Source organism: Dipodomys ordii, unplaced genomic scaffold (genome assembly GCF_000151885.1).
Source record: "Dipodomys ordii isolate 6190 unplaced genomic scaffold, Dord_2.0 Scaffold15, whole genome shotgun sequence".
NCBI classification, from domain to species: domain Eukaryota; kingdom Metazoa; phylum Chordata; class Mammalia; order Rodentia; family Heteromyidae; genus Dipodomys; species Dipodomys ordii.
The window spans coordinates 15,884,069-15,904,282 of record NW_012267231.1 but is presented as its reverse complement, the minus strand read 5'-3'; the positions used below and the strand labels follow the sequence as shown (position 1 = coordinate 15,904,282).

The 20,214-nt window shown below is 56.3% G+C and overlaps 3 protein-coding genes across 3 annotated transcripts in view; 1 reads left to right on the top strand and 2 right to left on the bottom strand.

The window, feature by feature from the left end:
• The window catches only part of Ulk3 (unc-51 like kinase 3), a 6,830-nt gene extending 1,671 nt beyond the window's left edge, over positions 1–5,159 (top strand). The window contains exons 2-14 of the mRNA XM_013011932.1: positions 868–972; positions 1,882–2,025; positions 2,178–2,260; positions 2,901–3,056; positions 3,175–3,280; positions 3,896–3,936; positions 4,076–4,178; positions 4,271–4,335; positions 4,410–4,488; positions 4,577–4,617; positions 4,736–4,783; positions 4,897–4,963; positions 5,069–5,159. Of these exons, the coding sequence (XP_012867386.1) occupies positions 868–972; positions 1,882–2,025; positions 2,178–2,260; positions 2,901–3,056; positions 3,175–3,280; positions 3,896–3,936; positions 4,076–4,178; positions 4,271–4,335; positions 4,410–4,488; positions 4,577–4,617; positions 4,736–4,783; positions 4,897–4,963; positions 5,069–5,085 (1,055 nt within the window). The 3' untranslated portion in view covers positions 5,086–5,159. The remainder of the gene's footprint in view (positions 1–867; positions 973–1,881; positions 2,026–2,177; positions 2,261–2,900; positions 3,057–3,174; positions 3,281–3,895; positions 3,937–4,075; positions 4,179–4,270; positions 4,336–4,409; positions 4,489–4,576; positions 4,618–4,735; positions 4,784–4,896; positions 4,964–5,068) is intronic.
• Positions 5,160–12,961: 7,802 nt separating this feature from the next.
• On the bottom strand, positions 12,962–15,860 carry Cplx3 (complexin 3). The gene is made up of 3 exons (XM_013011972.1): positions 15,695–15,860; positions 14,351–14,438; positions 12,962–13,186 (listed from the first exon to the last, which is right to left on the bottom strand). The coding sequence occupies exons 1-3, from the start codon at positions 15,856–15,858 to the stop codon at positions 12,962–12,964; spliced, it is 477 nt and encodes a 158-aa protein (XP_012867426.1). The 5' UTR covers positions 15,859–15,860.
• A 964-nt stretch (positions 15,861–16,824) lies between these two features.
• Lman1l (lectin, mannose-binding, 1 like) overlaps positions 16,825–20,214 on the bottom strand; it is a 13,580-nt gene continuing 10,190 nt past the window's right edge. The window contains exons 10-12 of the mRNA XM_013011930.1: positions 19,691–19,814; positions 18,645–18,772; positions 16,825–16,969 (exon numbers count right to left, since the gene is read on the bottom strand). Of these exons, the coding sequence (XP_012867384.1) occupies positions 16,825–16,969; positions 18,645–18,772; positions 19,691–19,814 (397 nt within the window). The remainder of the gene's footprint in view (positions 16,970–18,644; positions 18,773–19,690; positions 19,815–20,214) is intronic.

Here is a 20,214-nt window from a genome sequence, read left to right as displayed (position 1 = left end):
TGGGCCCTGAACTCTGGGCCTGGGCGCTGTCCCTCAGCTCTTCAGCTCAAGGCTAGCGCTCTACCACTTGAGCCACAGCACCACTTCCGGCTTTTTTTTTTCTTTTTGCTCATGTGTTGCTGAGGAATCAAACCCAGGGCCTCATGCATGCATGAGACACCTTCCCAGCCCTCTTCCCTGGTCTTTACCCAGGCCAGGCTTTGCAGTTGTCCACTGCCAGGCTTAATTCTGAAAGCCTCTCCTTTGTTTCCCATCTTCCTAGGTGTAGGATACTGTGAAAGATGGACAAGCCTCCATCTTCAGGGTGGAACATTCCAGGGCAGGGTTAGTGGAGCCCAAGTGTGTTAGCAAGGAAAAGCATATGGTTCCAAAAGGCTCTGGCTGTTCAGGCTTCTGGGGGAGGAGGGATTTGTGAAGCGCTCGGAGCCAGCCCAGAGAGCATTCTGGAGGCAGCAAACTCTTAGAAGTGTAAAGAGCCAGGTGCTGGTGACTCACAACTGTCATTCTACCTACTCGGGAGGCTAAGATCTGAGGATTGAGGTTCAAAGACAGCTTGTGCAGGAAAGTTTGTGAGACTCTCCTCTCTGATTCACCAGCAAAAATTTGGGAATGGAGCTAGAGCTATGGTTCAAGAGATAAGAGTGCCGTCCTTGAGCAAAAAAAAAAAAGCCAAATGAGAGTTCAGAGCCCTAAGTTCAAGCCCAGTACCAACACTTCCCCCCCACCTAAAAAAACTGGCAAGAGTTTGCTGCTTGTGTGCAGATCAGCCAGGCCCTGCAGGGGGTTGTAAGGCTTTGTGGGGCGGATTGTCTGGGAGAGACAGGTGGAAAGCGCTGCTCTGACCTGTCTCTCTGTCTTCTTCTCCAGCCAGTGCCCTGCAGTTTCTGCATGAGAGGAACATCTCTCACCTGGATCTGAAGCCACAGAACATTCTGCTGAGTTCTCTGGAAAAGCCCCATCTGAAACTGGCAGGTTTGAGTCTGGAGCAGCCCGGGCAAGGGTTTAGGCTAGCAGAGCAACATTTGTCCTCTGCTTGGTTCTCAGGAAGGCTACCACTAAGTAAAACATCAGCAAGCGACCATCAGACATCCAGGGCCAGGCCCATCTCCAGAAGCCTGCACTTTTCTCAGGCTTGGGCAGAGCTGGGGTCCAGGAGGCTGAGATCTGAGGATGGTGGTTTGAAGCCAACTCTGCCAGAAAAGTCTGTGAGACTATCATCTCCAATGAACCAGCAAAATGCTAAAGTAAAGTGGAGGTGTGGCTCAAGTGTTAGAGCACCAGCTTGAGCAAAAAAGCCAAGCAAGAGTTAGAACCCTGAGTTCAAGCCCCAGCACCAGGGAAAAAAAAAGAATGGATTTGAGGCTGGAGGCCAACAAACATTGCGTGGCCTAAGTCTGATGTAGGGGAGATCACAAAGGGCTGGTACCGCCTCCAGATAGCCCTCCCGGTACAAAGGTGCCCAAGGGGCTTTCAGAGGGAGATACAGGAGAGTGTTATGGCACACACCTGTAATCCCAGCTACTCAGGAGGCTGAGTTCTGAGGATCACACTGTGCAGCCATCCCAGGCTGGAAACTCTGTACTGGTACTTCTCTCCAGTTAACTTAGCAAAAAGCCAAAAGTGGAGCTGTGGCTCAGGTGGTAAAACACCAAACTTGAGCCAAAAAAAGCTAAGGGCTAGCACCCAGGCCTTGAGTTCAAGTCCCAGTACACACACACGCACACGCACGCACACACACAGGAGGGTGCTGCAGGCAGGTGAGCGTGTGCTGGGGAACACGATGGTCAGTGTGAGTTGGCTTGGAACCACCCTGCGGCTGGAGCAGATGAGGAGCGGGAGCCGCTGGGATCTGAGCCCTGCCTCCCGGCCTTCCGTCCGCAGACTTTGGCTTTGCACAGCACATGTCCCCGTGGGATGAGAAACACGTGCTCCGGGGCTCCCCCCTCTACATGGCTCCCGAGATGGTGTGTCGGCGGCACTACGACGCCCGCGTGGACCTCTGGTCTGTGGGGGTCATCCTGTATGGTGAGACCTTGGTCCCCTGCTCCCCACCACCGTGGACCCTCGGGTCACTCCTGAGTGCCAGGATCCCTGCTCTGGGGGGCCCTAGGCCCCCTCCTGAGGGGTGGGCCAGGCTCTGCCCACACCCCCAGCCTCGCCTCTGCCTCCCTCCGCAGAAGCCCTCTTCGGGCAGCCCCCGTTTGCCTCCAGGTCCTTCTCAGAGCTGGAGGAGAAGATCCGTAGTAACCGGGTTATCGAGGTGAGCCCCTCAGGGCCTTGCTGACAGCTGGTGGGGACCCCTGTCTGCACAGATTCCTGTGCACCCCACGCTGCCTTCCTGTCAGTGGGCCCTACTCCAGAGCCTACATCTGGAAGGTTCTGGCTCATTCCAGAGACTCTCAAGTTAGCCATGGCAGGCAGCAAAGGGCCTGCTTTGCAGACTGCTGTGTCGGCCTTGGTCTAGGAGACCACAGCAGCCAGGCGCTGGTGCTCACGCCTGTCATCCCGGCTACTCAGGAGGCTGAGATCTGAGGATCACAGTTCAAAGCTAGCCCAGGCAGGAAAGTCCATGAGGCTCTTATCTCCAGTGAACCACCACAAAAGCCAGAAGTGGAGCTGTGGTTCAAGTGGTAGGGCGCTAGCCTTGAGCACAAGATTTTTGGGACAGCGCCCAGATCCTGAGTTCAAATCCCAGAACCAGCACACACAGACAAGAAGGCCACAGCAGAATCGGGCCATTTTCTCCGGGGAAGAAGACTTCATGGTCAGCCCCTTGACCACGCGTTCTTCCCCGTGGTCCGAGTCTCTGCCTGTCAGATATGTCCCTGTGGGTCCCAACAGGCCGCTGGCTTGGGGCGCAGGAGCCCCGGGTGACCTGCCCCGCCTCACCCCTCCTGCAGCTCCCCCTGCGGCCCCCGCTCTCCCCAGAATGCCGAGACCTGCTGACGAGACTCCTGGTGCGGGACCCCAGCCACCGCATCTCCTTCCAGGACTTCTTTGCCCACCCGTGGGTGGACCTGGAGCACATGCCCAGCGGGGAGAGCATGGCCCGGGCGGTGAGCCGGCATGGAGGGTGTGGGGTCCCCTCCACCCCTTCCGGTGGGGAACAGGGCCTGGGCCACCGAGGCCCGGGGTGGGCCGAGGGGCTGATGGCGGTGGTCCTGACTGCCCCAGACAGCGCTGGTGGTCCAGGCCGTGAAGAAGGACCAGGAGGGGGACGCTGCGGCTGCGCTCTCCCTCTACTGCAAGGCTCTGGACTTCTTTGTGCCTGCCCTGCACTGTGAGTGCCCCGCAGCCCTGGGTTCAGAGTGGGGGTGTCAGCTCTAGCTTCAGTGATGGGCCCCGCAGTTCCCCATCTAGAGTCTTACAAGAGAGCCTGGCAGCTGTGGCTCACGCCTGTCATCCTGAACTCTGGGCCCGGGCGCTGTCCCTCGGCTCTTCAGCTTCAAAGCAAGTACTCTCCCACTTGAGCCACAGCGCCACTGCCGGCTCTTTCTGCTTATGGGGTGCTGAGGAATCGAACCCAGGGCCTCATGCATGCAAGGCAAGCGCTCTACCACTGAGCCACCTTCCCAGCCCCAAGGCTCACCATTCTTAACCAGCCTGAGCAGACAAATTCAAGAGATTCTCATGTCCAGTTAACACCGGAAAGCCGGAAGTAGAGCTGAAGCTCCAGTGATAGAGCGCCCTCCTTGATCTAAAGACCCAGGGACAGTGCCCAGCCCCTGAGTGCGAGCCCCAGGACTGGCACCAAAAACAAAAGCAAACCTTACAGGGGACAAGGTAGAGGATCCACCTGGAGCTGGGGTGTGTTTGCGGGGAGGATTCTGGAGGGTTTTGTGTAAGGCAGAGGTTTCCCCTCACCAGACTGCTTATGTGAACCCCCTTCCTGCAGATGAAGTGGATGCCCAGCGGAAGGAGATGATTAAGGCAAAGGTGGGTGAGGTCGTTGGGGTCGGGGGAGAGGGCCCAGGGGTCCCAAGCCTCTGGGGGGTGATGACCGCCAAGGGACATCACTGCTGATGTGGGGGGGGGTGCCGCCGGGCGGCTGGGGCTTCCCTCTGCCCCTCCGCAGGTGGGGCAGTACGTGTCACGCGCCGAGGAGCTCAAGGCTGTGGTCACCTCCTCCAACCAGGCCCTGCTGGGCCAGGGGGCCTCGGGCCGAGACCTGCTCAGAGGTAAGTACCCCCCGCGGCCCCTGGCTGACCATCCGCCCCCCCCCAGCCCAAGGGGATCGCCCTCACCCCCCCACCTCTGCCCCTCACCCCAGAGATGGCCCGGGACAAGCCGCGCCTCCTAGCCGCCCTGGACGTCGCCTCAGCGGCCATGGCCAAGGTGTGTCCTGGTGGGCGGGGCGGAGGGCAGGGAGCCCAGGGGGACTGGCGTGACCCGTGACCACGTGGCCGCAGGAGGAGGAAGCTGGCGGGGAGCAGGACGCCCTGGATCTGTACCAGCAGAGCCTGGGGGAGTTGCTGCTGCTGCTGGCGGGTGAGGCCCCAGCACCCCCGCCCCCCAACACCCTGGTGCCCCCAGGCCGCTGGCCGCCCTGCCCTCACCGCCTGCTCTCTCTTTCCAGGGGAGCCCGCGGGCCGGAGGCGGGAGCTGCTGCACGCTGAGGTGCCCACCAGGGCTGGGAACGGGGGGCCTAGGGGTTGCTGCGGCCCTGGAAGGCTTCGTGGAGGAGGGAGCCATCGGAATGGGCACGCGGGGTCTCACGGGCCTGTCTTCCCTGCAGGTCCAGAGCCTCATGGCTCGAGCTGAGTACCTGAAGGAGCGGGTTAAGGTGGGCGTGGTGGGAAGGGCCCCGTGGGGGGGGGGGACAGGGGGTCCTCTTCATCTGCGTGGTGCATGCTGAGGTCCCGGGCCTGGCCTCAACCGCCTCAACCCATCCTGCAGATGAAGGATTCTCCATGGGGAACGGACAGCCTGGACCGAGAGGGCCTGTCGGAATCAGTTCGCAGCTGTGAGTTTGGCCCCGGCTGCCACGACGGGGGGTGGGGGGGGTGGCTTTGGCCATTCTTGCCGAAGTCCTGAGTGTCCCATGTGTCCCATGTCCCCCTTCCTACAGCGTGCACCCTACAGTGACCCCAGAGGGGCATTGGACAGAGCGAAGGGACACACTGAGCCAGGCCGATGCCCAGAATGGCACGCGTCCCTGGGGAGCTTCCCGGATGGACACTCGCAGACCCCACCGTCACGAGCTACGCCTCCCCGAACCCCGCCCCGCCCCGCCCCATGGGTCTGTGCAGTGGGAGCACTGCGGCCCACACTCGGGGAGGAGTTTCTTTTTCCTTCCCCCCCTCCCTTTTTTTTGTATGTGTGTGTGTATATGTGTGTGTTGGTCCTGGGGCTTGAACTGGACTTGGCACTGCCTAGTAGTTTTTAGACTGGTGCTCTACCACTTGAGCCACACCTCTGCTGCTTTTTCATGGTTAGAGAGAGAAGGGTCTCCTGGACTTTTCTGCCCAATCTGGCTTTGCAACTCCATCCTCAGATGGAGTAGCTGGGATTACAGGTGTGCACCACCGTGCACGTTTCTTTGCTGAGACCTGAGGGGGTCTGAGCTGTCTCAGGGCATCAAGTTCCCTGTGGACTTAAGAAGTTAAGGGCCTGAACAGGACACTTCTGCACCCTGGGCTCCTCTTCCAGCTCACTGGAGGGGGCGCCCGAGGCCCTTCAGGACTGTCCACTCCGCAGTGCGCGCTCAGCCCCACAGAGCGCTCTGGGCTTTGGGGTCACCGCCTACTGCCACGTGGCGCTTCAGGACAATCCTTCAAGTATGAACGCCATCGCCTTTGTGAGCCTCATGTGTTGTTTCTGCTCCGTACAGGGTAGAGGTCTTTGATCTTCATCCTCCGTCTCTAGCCCTCTCCAGGGACTGGCCACAGAATGAGCCCCGTGCTGGGCCTCGGGCCTGCCTAGGCCTGGTTCTCCCCACCTCTGAATGGGGTCCACACCACGCACAGACGAGTTTTACCCAGAGGAGATTGAACCTATGTTTAGTTAATTCAATGGTATTGTTTTGGCCTTTCTGGAGGACTTGAACTCAAAGCCTTCTACCTGTGCTCTACCACTTGAGCCACACCTCCACTTTCAGTTGTTGGGTTTTGGGTGTTTTTTTTTTTTTTCTGGTTAATTGGAGATAAGAATCTCTCAGATATGTCTGCTTGGATTGACTTTGAACTGTGATCCTCAGATCTCAGCCTCCTGAGTAGCCAGGATGACAGATACCGGTGTTGATGGTTTCTTTTTTAACAATCACAGTGTTGGGGCTGGAAAGGTGGCTCAGTGGTAGAGCGCTTGCCTTGCATATATGAGGCCCTGGGTTTGATTCCTTAGCACCACATAAGCAGAAAAAGCTGGAAAGTGGTGCTATGGCTCAAGTGGTAGAACACTAACCTTGAGCTGAAGAGCTGAAGGACAGTACTCAGGCCCAGGCTCCACAACCAACCCCCCTCCCCCCCAAAAAAATCACAGTGTTGGCTGGCATTGGTGACTTACACATACAATCCCAGTTACTCAGGAGGCTGAGATCTAGGGATTGCAATTTGAAGCCAGCCTGTGCAGAAGAGACTGTATCTCCAGTTAACCAACAAAAAGCCATGGCTCAAAAAGTTGTGGCTCAAGTGGTAGAGCACTAGCCTTGAGCAGGAAAGCTCAGGGACAGCACCTAGGCCCTGAGTTCAAGCCCCAGGACTGGCCAAAAACAACAACAACAAAAACCCGCCACAGTGCTGGTGATCTCTAGCTGCCTCCACTGCCGGTTTTGGCATCAGCTCCTCCTCATCGTCGTCTCTATTAAATTATTTTTTGGTACTTGTATATCTCTTTCTTGCCCTTGGATAAACAGACCTGGCCCTGCTTGCCGGTTGGGTGAGATAGAGAAGAGGGCTCAAGCATAGAAATCCAGCTGGAGGGGCTGGGAAGGTGGCTCCGTGGCAGAGTGCTTGCCTAGCATGCCTGAAGCCCTGGGTTCCATTCCTCAGTACCTCAGACACAGAAAAAGCCAGCAGTAGAGCTGTGGCTCAAGTGGTAAGAATGCTCGCCTTGAGCCAGAGAAGCTCAGTGACAGTGCCTAAGCCCTGAGTTCAAGCCCCAGGACTGACAAAAAAGAAAGAAAATGCAGGTGGAACCCAGGAAGGTAGCATCGAGAGAATGGCAAACAACCTCTTGCCCTCAGCCCCCAGAGGTCTAGCAGTGTCCAGCCGAGCCTAGGGGGTCAGGGAGCCATGGGAGCCCAGCAAGGGCCTTCCCTCTGCTCCCCAGCCAGGTGCCTCAGCCCCCTTCCCTTCCCTCCATTGTGTTTGGATTGGGGGAAAGACATGCCTGTCATCCTAGCTGCTCAGGAGTCAGACTGAGGATCATAGTTCAAAGCCAGTCAGAACAGGAAAGTCTGAGATCCTTACCTCCAACTAACCACTGAAAAATCCAAAAGTAGAGCTGTGGCTAGTGCGCTAGCCTCGATCAAGAAAGCACAGGGACTACTCGCAGGCCCTGAGTTCGAGCCTCAGGACCAGCACAGAAAACAAGCTTGATTTATACAGGAGATCAGCTCAAATGCTTTTGTCCCTTTCCCCCATGGCCATGTACACAGCTTTGAACTCTTGGGATACACACACAGAGACGGAAAGCCATATGCAAGCTCCCAGGTACTGACAGATGCCCAGCTAAGCTGTATACTGGCCGGGCTGGAGTCGGGGCAGCCTCGGGTCAGCGGGATGGAGGACGGCCCGGGCTGAGCATCAGCTGCATCAGAAGGCCCTGCCAGCAGCTTGGCTGGGCAAATGAACATGCCCAGATGTCCCGGGGCGTCCAGTGTCTGAGGAGACACCATCTGGCTGTAGCAAAGGCAGAAGCTATGACGCCAAACCCAAAGCCACCCGCCCCAGCGCCTCCCCGGACACCAGATGGCCACTGGGAAGTCACTTGCTCTCGGTACCCCCTTCCCAGTGGGACTCAGGCCTGAGCTCTGTGGGTGGGGGGAACACAGAAAGAAGGGGCTGGAGACTCCTCGGATGGGGCCCCCGGGTGCTGGACTCTGAACTGGGAACGGTGGAGCCAGAGCACTTGACGGAATTCTCACATTCTCACTTTCCTCTGTGTGTGTGTGTGTGTGTGTGTGTGTAAGGCTAGCGCTCTACCACTTGAACCACAGATTTCACTAATGGGCTTTTTGCTGGTTCATTGGGGATGAGAGTCTCATGGACTTACTGCTGTGGCTGGCTTTGAACCATGATCCTCAGATCTCAGTCTCCTGAGTAGCTAGGATGACAGGCGTGAGCCACCAGCTGCCTGGCAAGAGTGGCTTTCTTTATGGCCTTCTCCCCACAGGTGGATCTGTCACGAAGCTTAGAGTTATCTAGAATCAACAGTGGACACAAGATGGAAAGAGAGCGAATGGATATCAGGCCTCAGGGCATAGGAGGTGGGGCCAGTGCAGCAGAGGGCTCCTGATTGGCCAGGTTGGCCCCCAGGGGAATGTGAGGCAGAGGGGAGGGGGTGGGGACACAGGACATGGTGGATGGAGGGCCCCACATGGCAGGCTGATGGAGAAAAGGCCACCGCAGTCTGCCCTCCTCCCCCTTCTCTACCTGAGCCCCCAAACCGGCTCCTTCTTGCTGAGCACCTGTGAATCACACTTGTCATCCTAGCTACTCAGGAGGCTGAGATCTGACAATCATAGTTCAAAGCCAGCCCAGGTAGGAAAGTCCTTGAGACTATCTCCAATAAACCACCCCAAAACCAGAAGTGGCGCTGTGGCTCAAGTGGTAGAGCGCTTGTCTTGAGCTGAAGAGCTCAGCATCAGCGCCCAGGCCCAGAGTTCAAGCCCCACGACAGACAAGAAAAAGCTCAGAGGAAATGCCCAGGCCTTGAATTCACGCCCCAGGACAGACACAAAAAGTAAAATCAAATCACACAAAATAACCAAAACAATGGACTCCTTCCTTAGGGCTGTTTACACCCCATTTCTGGATCCTGTAGCCAGCCAGAGCCTCTTGGGGTTCCCCAGTGTGGAGGCTCAGTCCCCTCCCCCTTCCTGACCCCAGGTGCCAAGCAGCCCGGCGTTGACAGGGTTCAGTGAGTGCCCAGCCTGCCTCCTCCCCCTCAGAAGCACTGAGGGGGAAGGTGCTGTCCAGTTCCATTAGGCAGAAGGCCGCTGGAGGGCAGAGGCTGACGTGGGCCCGCCACCGACGCCCCGCTGCCCCCACCCCCAGCTCCAGCTCCGGGAAGGTCAGGACAGGCCTGGGGCAGTGGCCCTGCCAGGCCGTCCCCACAGACCCACCAGGAGCAGCTTGGAACCCAGGAGAGAGGTGACAGCCCCCCAACCCAGAGCCTGAGTCTCTGCCCACCAGCCGCCTCAGCCTGGCGCTCGCTGTCTGTGATCTGCCCCCAGGACACCCACTGCATACATTCCTCTGTGTGTGTGTGTGCGTGTGTGTGTGTACAGAGGCATGAACTCAGGGCCTGGGTGCTGTCTCAGCTTTTTCATTCAAGACTCTACCACTTGAACCACTCCTCCATTTCCAGCTTTTTTCTTCCTTTTCTTTTTCCTTTTTTTTTTTTTTTTGGTCTGTCATGGGGCTTGAACTCTGGGCCTGGACACTGTCCCTCAGCTCTTCAGCTCAAGGCAAGTGCTCTGTCACTTGAGCCACAGCGCCACTTGTGGTTTTCTGGTGGTTTTTTTTGGAGATAAGAGTCTCATGGACTTTTCCTGCCTGGGCTGGCTTTGGACTGTGATCTTCAGATCTCAGCCTCCTGAAAAATTAGGATTACACCAGCTTTTTTTTTTTTAATTGAAGATGAGTCTCTCAGATTTATTGGCCTGACTGACTTCAAATGACGATCCTCAAATCTCAGCATTCTGAGTTGCTAGGATTACAGGTGTGAGCCACTGGCTCCCTTTTTTTTTGGGGGGGGGCGTGTCGGTTGTGGGGCCTGAATACTGTCCCTGAGCTCTTCAGCTCCAGGCTAGCTCTCTACCACTTGAGCCACAATGCCACTTCTGATTTTCTGGTGGTTTATTAGAAATAAGAGCCTCATGGACTTTCCTGCCCAGGCTAGCTTTGAACCGCAATCCTCAGATCTCAGCCTCCTCAGTAGCTAGGATTACAGATGTGAGCCATTGGTGCCTGGCTTTACTAAAGAGCTTTTTTGTTGGTGGTGGTGGTTGTGAGGCCTGAACTCTGGGTCTGGGTGCTGTTCCCCAGCTCTTCAGCTCAAGGCTAGCGCTCTACCACCTGAACCACAGCTCCATTTCCGGCTTTTTCTGCTGGTGCTGAGGAATCGAACCCAGGGCCTCATGCATGCGAGGCAAGCACTCTACCACTGAGCCACCTTCCCGGCCCTAAAGAGCTTTTAAAAAATATAAATAAAAATAAAAAAGGGGCCAGGCTTGAGTTAGTGGCTCAAGTGGTAGAGCACACACCTTGAGCTGAAGAGCTGAGGGGCAGTGCCCAGGCCCAGAGTTCAAGCCCCACAACTGGAAAAAAAAAATTCTACTGAGGCACAAACTCATCTTAAGACCAGGATGAGCTTCCTCCCTCGGCCCTGGTACCAGGCAACGCCTTTCCAAGGCAGCCCAGCAGGGGGTGCTCACCCAACCCTTCCTTGCTCATTTACAGGATGGGTACCATTTATGGATGGATCTTATGGCCTCCCATGTACAGGTAGCTCAATGGCACAGCACTTGCCCAGCATGTACCAGACTCTGGATACTGCCAGAAAGAAAGAAGAGAGGGGAAAACAACAACAAACATGAACACCTTTTGAAACTTGTGCTGTTGCTATTATCATTCTGGGGCTCAGAAACTTTTTTGTTTTGGCCAAGCCTTGGGCTTGAACTCAAGGCCTGGGCACTGTCACTTAACTTTATCATCCAAGGCTGGTGTTCTACCACTTGAGCCACATCACTACTTCCAGCTTTTTGCTGATTAATCAGAGATGAAAGACTTGGAATTTCCTGCCCAAGTTGGTGTCAAATCACAATCCTCAGATCTCAGCCTCCTGAGTAGCTGGGATGACAGGCGTGAGCCACCAGCACCCAGCTTGAAGTCACACATCTTATAAGGGCTGAGCTTTGCACAGGACCCTTCCTCTCTCAGGGATGGATGTCCCCTTCCGCTATGAAGGGAGGTGTTAGAGGACTCCCTCACAAGGGTAGGTTTGGAGCGGGGGGTGGGGCTGGTGAACTCCAAGACTCAAGATCAATGATGAGCTGGGCGCTGGTGGCTCACTCCTGTAATCCTAGCTACTCAGGAGGCTGAGATCTGAGGATCATGGTTCAAAGCCAGCCTGAGCAAGAAAAGCTGTGAAACTCTTCTCTCCAATAAACCACCAGAAAACTGGAAGTGGTGCTGCGGCTCAAGTGGTAGAGCGCTAGCCTGGAGCTGAAGAGCTGAGGGACAGCGCCCAGGCCCAGAGTTCAGGCCCCATGATCGACAAAAAAAAAAAGAAAGAAAGAAAAGATCAATGATGACAAGTGGGAAGCCATCCATGTCATCTGGAATCTTTATTTGTTAGGAGAGGAGATTCCTGCTATGGAATCCAGAGAGAGAGAGAGAGTTCTACAGGAACAGAACAGAAACTGGCCGGGCCCTGGGCCCAGAGAAGGCCGGGAGCCTCCTGGCTGCTTTGCAGTGCAGCTTCCTCGCTGGCCTTCTGCTCAAATCCCAGAGCCCACCGTGGTAGCTGCTACCCTGCCTGGAAGGGCATGGGCTTGGCTCCAAGATGCCCAGAAGGATAGAACTTTAGAAATCAATTTATTCCTGTGCATGCCTGCGTGCGTGCCTCTGTGTGTGTGTGTGTGTGTGTGTGTGTACATACTAGGGCTTGAACTCGGGACCTGGGTATTGTCACTTAGCTTTTAGCTTTATCCACAGCTCCCTTTCTGACATTTTGGTGTTTAAACAGACATAAGAATCCCTTGGATTTCTCTGCCTGAGCTGGCTTTGAACCTCAATCCTCAGATCTCAGCCTCTTGAGTAACTAGGAAGACAGGCATGAACCACCGGCACCTAGCTAGTTTGGTCCCCTTTTACAGATGATAAAATGAAGACCAGGGGCTGGGAAGGTGGCTTAGTGGTGGAGTGCTTGCCTGGCATGCTTGAAGCCCTAGGTTCAATTCCTCAGTACCACATACACAGAAAAAGCCAGAAGTGGCGCTGTGGCTCGGGTTGGTAGAGTGCTAGCCTAGAGCAGAAGAAGGTCAGGGACAGTGCCCAGGCCCTGAGTTCAAGCCCCAGGACTGGCAATAAATAAATACATATATAAATAAATAAAGCCCAGAAAGAGCCATGACTTTCTTTTCTTTTGCTTTTTCTTTCTTTTCCTTTTCCTTTTTTTTTTTTTTGCCAGTCCTGGGGCTTGAACTCGGAGCCTGGGCACAGTCCTTGAGCTGCTTTTGCTTAAGGCTAGCACTCTACCACTTGAGCCACAGCGCCACTTCCGGCTTTTTCTGTGTATGTGGTACTGAGGAATGGAACCCAGGGCTTCATGCATGCTAGGCAAGCACTCTACCACTGAGCCACACACCCAGCCCAAGAGCTGGGGCTCTCAAGAGACAGGAACTCAGACCTCTTATCTTCCTAAAGCCTCATGTTGGGGTGCCAAGGTGTTGGGGTGTCTGGGCATTGGGGTCTGGAGGGACGCAGGCACCCTGAGGACACAGCTGTGTGCATCAGGAAGTGTGTGTGTCTGCATGGCCCTTGCTGAGCCCCCCCTCTCCCCGGGCTGAGTAAAAATTGGGGTTCTGGGGGGGCCGAAGGAGAACTACCAACTTTTCCTAGTGGAGAGGGGAAAGCCAGAAGGCAGGTTTACTTGGAGCATGGATGAAAAGGGTTTGAGGTTAGAGGAAAGGAAAGCAAAGCCCCAATGGGGGTCTTGGGCCCTTGGGCAGCTGTGAGCCCACAGCCCTCAGTGGGCTCGGCCGTCTGCACACGCCACAGGTGACCGCAGGACTCGGTCACATGACGCGGCATCTCTCAGCCGACTGCTTCAGGTCCCCCAGCGTGCTCTGAGCCTTGTCCTTGAGGGAGCCCAGGTCCAGGCCCGGGAGGCTGGCCAGCTGCCCAAGCACCGAGGCCTTCTCCTCCTCCTCCTCCGTGTCCTCCTCGATCATCTTGGCCAGTTCCCGGGGCAGCTCCACGTCCCCACCGGCCATCTGGATCTGATTCTCATCTGTCTCGTTCTGTAGGGAGAAAGGGGGGAGGGGGTGAAATGCTGTGAGGAACCCAGGGCTGGGGGAGGGGCAAAGAAAAAAGCCAGGACTGGGGTTCTAGACACCCTGCTTTTTTGTGTGACAGTTGTGGGTTTGAACTCAGGGCCTAGGCGCTATCCCAGAGCTTTTTCACTCAAGGCTGGTGCTCTACCACTTGAGCCACAGCTCTACTTTGAGCTTTTTGCAAAGATCCCAGGTGTGAATCATTAGTGCCCAACCCTCCCTTCCCTCCCTTCCTCCCTCCCTCCCTCCCTCCCTCTCTTCCTTCCTTCCTCCCTTCCTTCCTTCCTTCCTTCCCTCTTTCTTTCCTTCCCTTCCTCTCTCTTTCTTTCTCTCTTCTTTCTCCAATCCTGGGATTTGAACTCAGGGCCTGGACTTTCCTGTCTGGACTGGGCTGGTTTCAAATCTCGATCCTCAGATCTCAGCCTCCCGAGTAGCTGGGATAACAGACGTGCACCATGAGCTCCCAGACACCATATCATTTGCTACATTTTCCCCCCCTAGTGCTAGGGCTTGAACCCAGGGCTTGGGCACTGTCCTTGAGCTTCTTTTGCTCAAGGCTAGCACTCTACCACTAAGCCACATTCCCAGCTCCGTTTGTTACATTTCCTGCAAAGAAGACATGGCGACTACAACTAGGAAACAGGATCTAGATTCGAACTCGTGTCCCCTTCCTGACACAAAGGTTCACATCTCCAAGTGAAGATCACGAAGTTGAGGCTTGAGGCCTGCTCAGGCAAAAACAAGTATCAAAACCCATCTTCAGCAGGGTGTCAGTGGCTCACGCCTGTCACCCTAGCTACTCAGGAGGCTGGGATCTAAGGATCTCGGTTCAAAGCCAGCCCAGGCAGGAAAGTCTGTGAGACTCTTATTTTCAGTTAACCACCAGAAAATTGGAAATGGTGCTGTGGCTCAAGTGGTAGAGCATGCACCTTGAGCTGAAGAGCTGAGGGACAGCGCCCAGGCCTTGAGTTCAAGCCCCACAACCGGCATTCACACACACACACACACACACACACACACACACACACACACGGAAGTGGAGGTAGGAAGGAATATCTCAGGGCTGAGGACTGCAGTGTCTGCCCCCTGCCCGGTCAGTGCCAGAGTCCAGCTCAGCGTGCCAGGCCCTACCTTAGGCAGCCGGTACTTGTCACGAAAGTGACTCCGCAGCGTGGCCCGCTCGGCCTTCCTCTGCGTGAACTGTGCATCCCGCTCCATCCTGCAGGGGGAGGGGGGAGAGGAGCGGAGTCTTCAATGTAGGGAGCCAGGGTGAGGTGGGGGGCGCAGCGGGATTCCCACCGGTCTGGGAAAGTTGGGACTCCAACCATTTGCTGTCCCTCCTCATCCCTACACTGGACAGAGCCAACCAGGAAGGGGTGCCACTGAGTCTCTGCAGACTCTAATGTTCACCCCCTGTGGACTTCCACTCAGATCTTTCCCTCCACACCCCTTGGGTGGAGGAAGATGTTGAGGGCAGACTGGTGCTCCAAGCACAACCTTGAGCAAGTCCCTCTTTCTCTCTTGTAAAATTAGGCTGAAATAAGCTGAGCACCAGTGGCTCACGCCTGTCATCCCAGCTACCCAGGAGGCTGAGATCTGAGGATCACAGTCTGAAACCAACCTGGGGGAAGGAAAAGTCTGTGAGCCTCTTATTGATCTCCAAAGAACTAGTAAAAAGTCCAAAGTGGAGGTGTGGCTCAAGTGGGAGAGCACCAGCCTTGAACAAACAAACAAACAAAGCTAAAAGAGAGCACCCGAGCCCCGAGTTCAAGCCGCAGGACTGGCACAAGAAAGAGAAAAGTGGAAGAGCAGTTGGTAACGTTTCACGATATGTCATGGGCTGGCTGCTGTGACTCGATGATTTTATGCACCCCAAGTCACTTAGCCTTCATTCCTATGCTAATTATGACACTCCCCCCCCCACATTTTCCAGAAGAGGAAAGGAGGAAAGAGAAGGAACTTGCAAGTTATTCCGCGGGTAGAGAAAGCAAAGCCAAGATCTTTGGGAACCCAGGCAGCCTGGCCGGAGTCCAGAGTCTCAGCTCCAGCTACCTAGGGCCAGAACCAATGCCTACAAGTGGGGCTCAATGCCTGCGCGCCCCCAACTCAGGATCTGAGCCCCCCCTCTTGTTTATTTATTTGTTTGTTTGTCTCAGATCCTCAGACACAGCGGAGCCCTCGCTGGAAGCCACAGGCAGGCAGCTGAGACTCCATCGGATTAAAAGATTACCCAGGGAAGGGCGTGCTCCCCTCCCCCTCCCCACCCCCTCTGAGAATCAAAGCGGGGGTTCTGGGGGTGTGAGATGGGGTACCTGGGAACATCATGGAGGCTTGGACCCCCTGTCCCCAGCCTCTTGTCAAGTTTAGGAAGAAAGGGGAGAGGGGCTTGGATGGAGGTTTAGCCCTCCAGAGGTTTAGGTGGCTTGGGGTGCTGGGAGGGGGGGTGTCTCTGGAGCCAGGGGGACCCCCACTTACTTTTCTTCCACTAGTTGCTTCTGATACTCCTCGTATTCCTCCCGGCTCATGCCCTGTGCTTCGGCCGCCGACTTCTCCCCGTCTCCCTTCTCCTCACCGCCCCCCAGGCTCCCGGTGAGATTCTTCAGCTGGCCGCCCACCATCGTCTTCACCATGAACGCCATGGTCCCGGGCAGCCTCTGCAGCCGGCGCCTCTGTCACCACCCTGGCAATCGGCTTCAGCACCGGGGCCCCTGGACAGCTCCGGCCGCCAGCCGGGCTCTGCTGCACCTCCTTCCCCACGCTCCCCCCACGGGGGGCGGGGGGCCCCGCACGGGGCTGGCGAGGCCGGACCACGTGCCCAGCCTCACCCCCCGCCTCCTTCAACGCCCAGCCCGGCTGGCCACGGCTGACAGCCCGCCCGCCTGGGTGGGGGGGCTGCTTCCTAGAGAAAGAGGGGGGGCGCCTCCATACACACAGCCCCGACCCCTGCTCCCTCCCCAATTTCAACTTTCTCTCCAGGATTTCAGCAGAGAGACCCAGGTCGCTGCGAGTAAGCAGACAGACGCTCAGAGTGGACCCCCCCCTCCCTACACATTGCCTCCCCCAATGCAGCCCCCCCAACGCTACCTCCCCCCAAAGGAGAGCAAGGTGCGGGATTCCCAGGGATGGATCCCCAGATTTGCCTGGCAGAGTTGAGGTCACATGCCACCCTGCCGGTCCTGGGGTGCCCAGGGCCAGAGCCTGGTGATGCTGGAGGAGCAAGGGCGGAGGGGGGGGGCACAGCCAGACGCCTCGCGCCCAGTGGGGGGGTGGGGGGCTCTGTGATGGAATTCCACCCAGACATGGCCCCCCTTCCTTCAGCAGTTCAGAGGAAAGGGGTGCAGGGAAGTGGGGCGCAGTGGGAACAAAGCCCCCCACGTTTCCCTGTCCTTGGGACTCCCTCCCAGAGACCTCCCCCAGAGGGAGGCAGGAGGCACTGGGGAAGCTGGAGGAGGCTGTGAGGACACAGGAAGCCCAGCAGGCGGAAAGCCGCTTTAATTCGGAGAAGTTCTTCCAAAGCCAGGCTGTGGGCAGGAGCAGGGGGCTTAGAGGAGGCAGATACCCACCGACCGGGGCCCCCGCCCCAAGACACGAAGCTTGGAGGGGGCTCAGGCATTCATGCTGGAGGAGACCGGCTGCCTTCTGAGAAGCCCCAGCACCCCAGGGATGCGGGGTGCAGGGGTGCGGGGTGCAGGGTCCAGAGGAAAGGGAACTGTGGACAGACATTCCCGAAGGCTCTGGTCCAGCTCCTGCCTGCTGCTGTCAGAGACAAGGAGATTACTTGGGCCTGTGTGTGTGTGTGTGTGTGTGTGTGTGTGTGTGTGTGTGTGCAAGCTCGCATCAATACTGGGGCTCAAATTCAGGACGTGGATGTTCTCTCCCTAAGCTTTGTTAAAGCCTAAGGTTGGTGCTCAACCACTTGAGCCATAGCTTTACTTCTGGCTTTTTGCTGGTTAGAGATAAGAGTCTCATGGACTTTCCTGCCTGGGCTGACTTTGAACTGTTATCCTTTGATTTCAGCCTCCTGAGTAGCTAGGATGACAGGCATGAGCCACCAGTGCCCAGATCTTTTCTTTTTTTTTTCTTTTTAATTTTAAGATGGGTCTTTCTGGGTTGAAAATGTGGCTTAGTGGTAGAGTCTTGCCTAGCATGCATGAAGCCCTGGGTCCGATCGATTCCTCAGTGTTATATACACAGAAAAAGCTGTGGCTCAACGGGTAGAGTGCTAATTTGAGCAAAAGAAGCTCAGGGAGGGGCTGGGAAGGTGGCTCAGTGGTAGAGTGCTTGCCTTGCATGCCAGAGGCCCTGGGTTCGATTCCTCAGCACCACATAAGAAAAAAGCCGGAAGTGGCGCTGTGGCTCAAGTGGTAGAGCCCTAGCCTTGAGCTGAAGAGCTGAGGGACAGCGCCCAGGCCCAGAGTTCAGGCCCCACGACCGGACCAAAAAAAAAAGAAGCTCAGGGACAGTACCAGGCCCTGAGTTCAAGCCCTAGGTCTGGTGGAAGGAAGGGAAGGAAGGGAAGGAAGGAAGGAAGGAAGGAAGGAAGGAAGGAAGGAAAGTAGGAAGGAAGGAAGGAAAGTAGGAAGGAAGGAAGGAAAGTAGGAAGGAAGGAAGGTTTCTCTATGTGATTCAGGCTGTCCTCAAATTCTAGATCCTCCCAGATCGGCCACTGCCTCACAAGTGCTGAGCTTACGGGCACACACTGCCACAGCTGGCTTCTTTGCCCTATTTCACTTCGTTGGCTCTTCCATTTACTTCCACTGTTAAACTGTGACATTTCTCCCCAAAATATGCTTTTTGCAGTTGGGTGCTAGTGGCTCACACATGTCATCCTAGCTACTCAGGAGGCTGAGATCTGAGGATCACTGTGTTAAGCACCTAGGCCCTGAGTTCAAACCCTAGCATCAGCACACATAAAAGTTCTTTCTCAGCTGGGCATCAGTGGCTCACCCCTGTCATCCTAGCTACTCAGGAGACAGAGATCTGAGGATCGCAGTTTGAAGCCAGCCCAGGCAGAAAAGTCCCCATGAGATTCATATCTCCCATTAACCACTCAAAAACTGGAAGTGGCGCTGTGGTTCAAGTGGTAGAGCGCTAGCCTTGAGCACAAAGAGGCTCAGGGACAGCACCCAGGCCCTGAGTTCAAGCCCCACAACCAACAAAAAAAAAAAGAGTAAAAAATAAAGTTCTTCCTCTTGCACACCTAGCATCTGCCATCAAGCATTGTCCATGTGCTTGTCAGCTGTCACTTTCTCCCTCTTGGGGACCGAGGTGGCGTTGGTGAGGGGAAGAAGGGTCCTGGTGCGCTCCGCTCTGGCTGTGGGGCAGACCTGCAGCCTCCCTCCAGGCCTCAAACTGAGCAGTTACAGCCCAGAACCAAGCCACGCTGGGCAGTCTGGGACATTCTGCTCACCCAGGGAAGGCTCACCTGAAGTTCACGTAGCAGAAGAAGCCAATGGTCTGGAGGAGGAGGAAGAATAAGAAGAATCCGGGCTGCAGGCATGCAGGTGCTCCGGGGCGCCGGCCAGCAGGGCAGGGCGCCTTGGCTGCCATCTTCTGCAAGATGGAGGGGGAGCCTGAGGTCCTGGCTCCGCTTCTCAGGCGGGAGTGGACCTTCGGCCTCCAGCTCGCATGGCCCCTGGTGCTCGCCCCGGCTGTCACGGGGCCACAATGGCCGCCCCACCCTCCCTCCATGGGAACCTCCAGGAAGACATTCCAGAGGTCAGGGGATCACACATGCCATGCCACCACTCAGGAGGCTGAGATCTGAGGATCTGGGACTAAAAGCCAGTAGCCTGGGCGGGAAAGGCTGTGAGACTCTTATCTCCAACAAACCACCAAAATGCCACAAGGGGAGCTCAAGTGGTAGAGCACCGGCCTTGAGTGAAAAAGCCAAGCGAGAGCATAAAGCTCTGGGTTTAAGCCCTGATATTCACACACACACACACACACACACACACACCCCAAAGAGAGAAAAAAGTAGAGGAAGAAAGAGAAAGGCAGAAGAAAGAGGAGGAAAGGAAGAAAGAGAAAGAAGGAAGGAAAGAGGAAGGAAGGAAGGAAGAAGGGAGGGAAGGAAGGAAGGAAGGAAGGAAGGAAGGATGGAAGGAAGGAAGGAAGGAGGAAGGAAAGAGGAAAGAAAGAAGGGAGGAAGGAAGGAAGGAAGGGAGGAAAGAGGAAGGAAGGAAGGAAGGACAGCACCATAGAGTGAACTCTAAGTTGTATCTCCTTTTGGGATCGAGGGGTTGGGCCAAGGGGTCTCCAGGTCCCCTGGAGCAGAATGAGGAGCTGAGATTGTGCGTCTCTGCAGGGCTGTGTGCATGCATGCGCATGCGCAGTTGCAGGTGCCTGAGGACTGCCTAGAAGGAAGGTGGAGGAGGCTCACTGGGGGCTGCAGAAGTGTTGGAAGGAAGGTGGCGGAGCCCAGGCCTCAGGGCCCGGCCCCTGTGACCCCCCCCCACTCCCTCCCCTTACCACCAGGCCCCGGAGATCCTTCTGCAGGACGCCCACGATCTGGTCCAGCTCCAGGAAGTGATGCTTGGTGCCCACAGGGAGGTAGAGGCCCCGGGCATCCGAGGCCGTGCGGACAGCTGCGTCCCTGATGGGGCGGGGTGGGGGAGGAAACGGAGGGAGGTGAGCTGCTGTTCAAATCACCTAACCATTCCCATCTTTGCTCCGCCAACAGTTACCATGCACCGAGCTCTGCCCTGAGTCTCCTTATACCCCAACATGGCTCGAACCCACACACGAATCTTCTGAAAGTTGGCACAACTCCCAGCCCCCAGAGCTCTCACCCTCTTCCTCCTCTACCTTTCCCAGGCATCAAGATGGGGCAGGTGTGGGCAGGGGCGGGGGCATTCACAGGTCTGAGGCTTCTCTCCCCATCCCCAGGGCTTTTGTTCTGCTGGGCGTCAGTGGCTCACGCCTGTAATCCTGGCTACTCAGGAGGCTGAGATCTGAGGATCATGGTTCAAAGCCAGCCCAGGGAAGGAAAGGCC

Excerpts from the sequence above, each read along its gene's own strand:
- Cplx3 (XM_013011972.1), bottom strand. The coding sequence starts at position 15,858 with ATGGCGTTCATGGTGAAGACGATGGTGGGCGGCCAGCTGAAGAATCTC. Across the intron at positions 14,439-15,694 it reads AAGCAACTAGTGGAAGAAAA|GATGGAGCGGGATGCACAGT; the intron begins GTAAGTGGGGGT and ends CTCCCCCTGCAG. Across the intron at positions 13,187-14,350 it reads ACAAGTACCGGCTGCCTAAG|AACGAGACAGATGAGAATCA; the intron begins GTAGGGCCTGGC and ends TTCTCCCTACAG.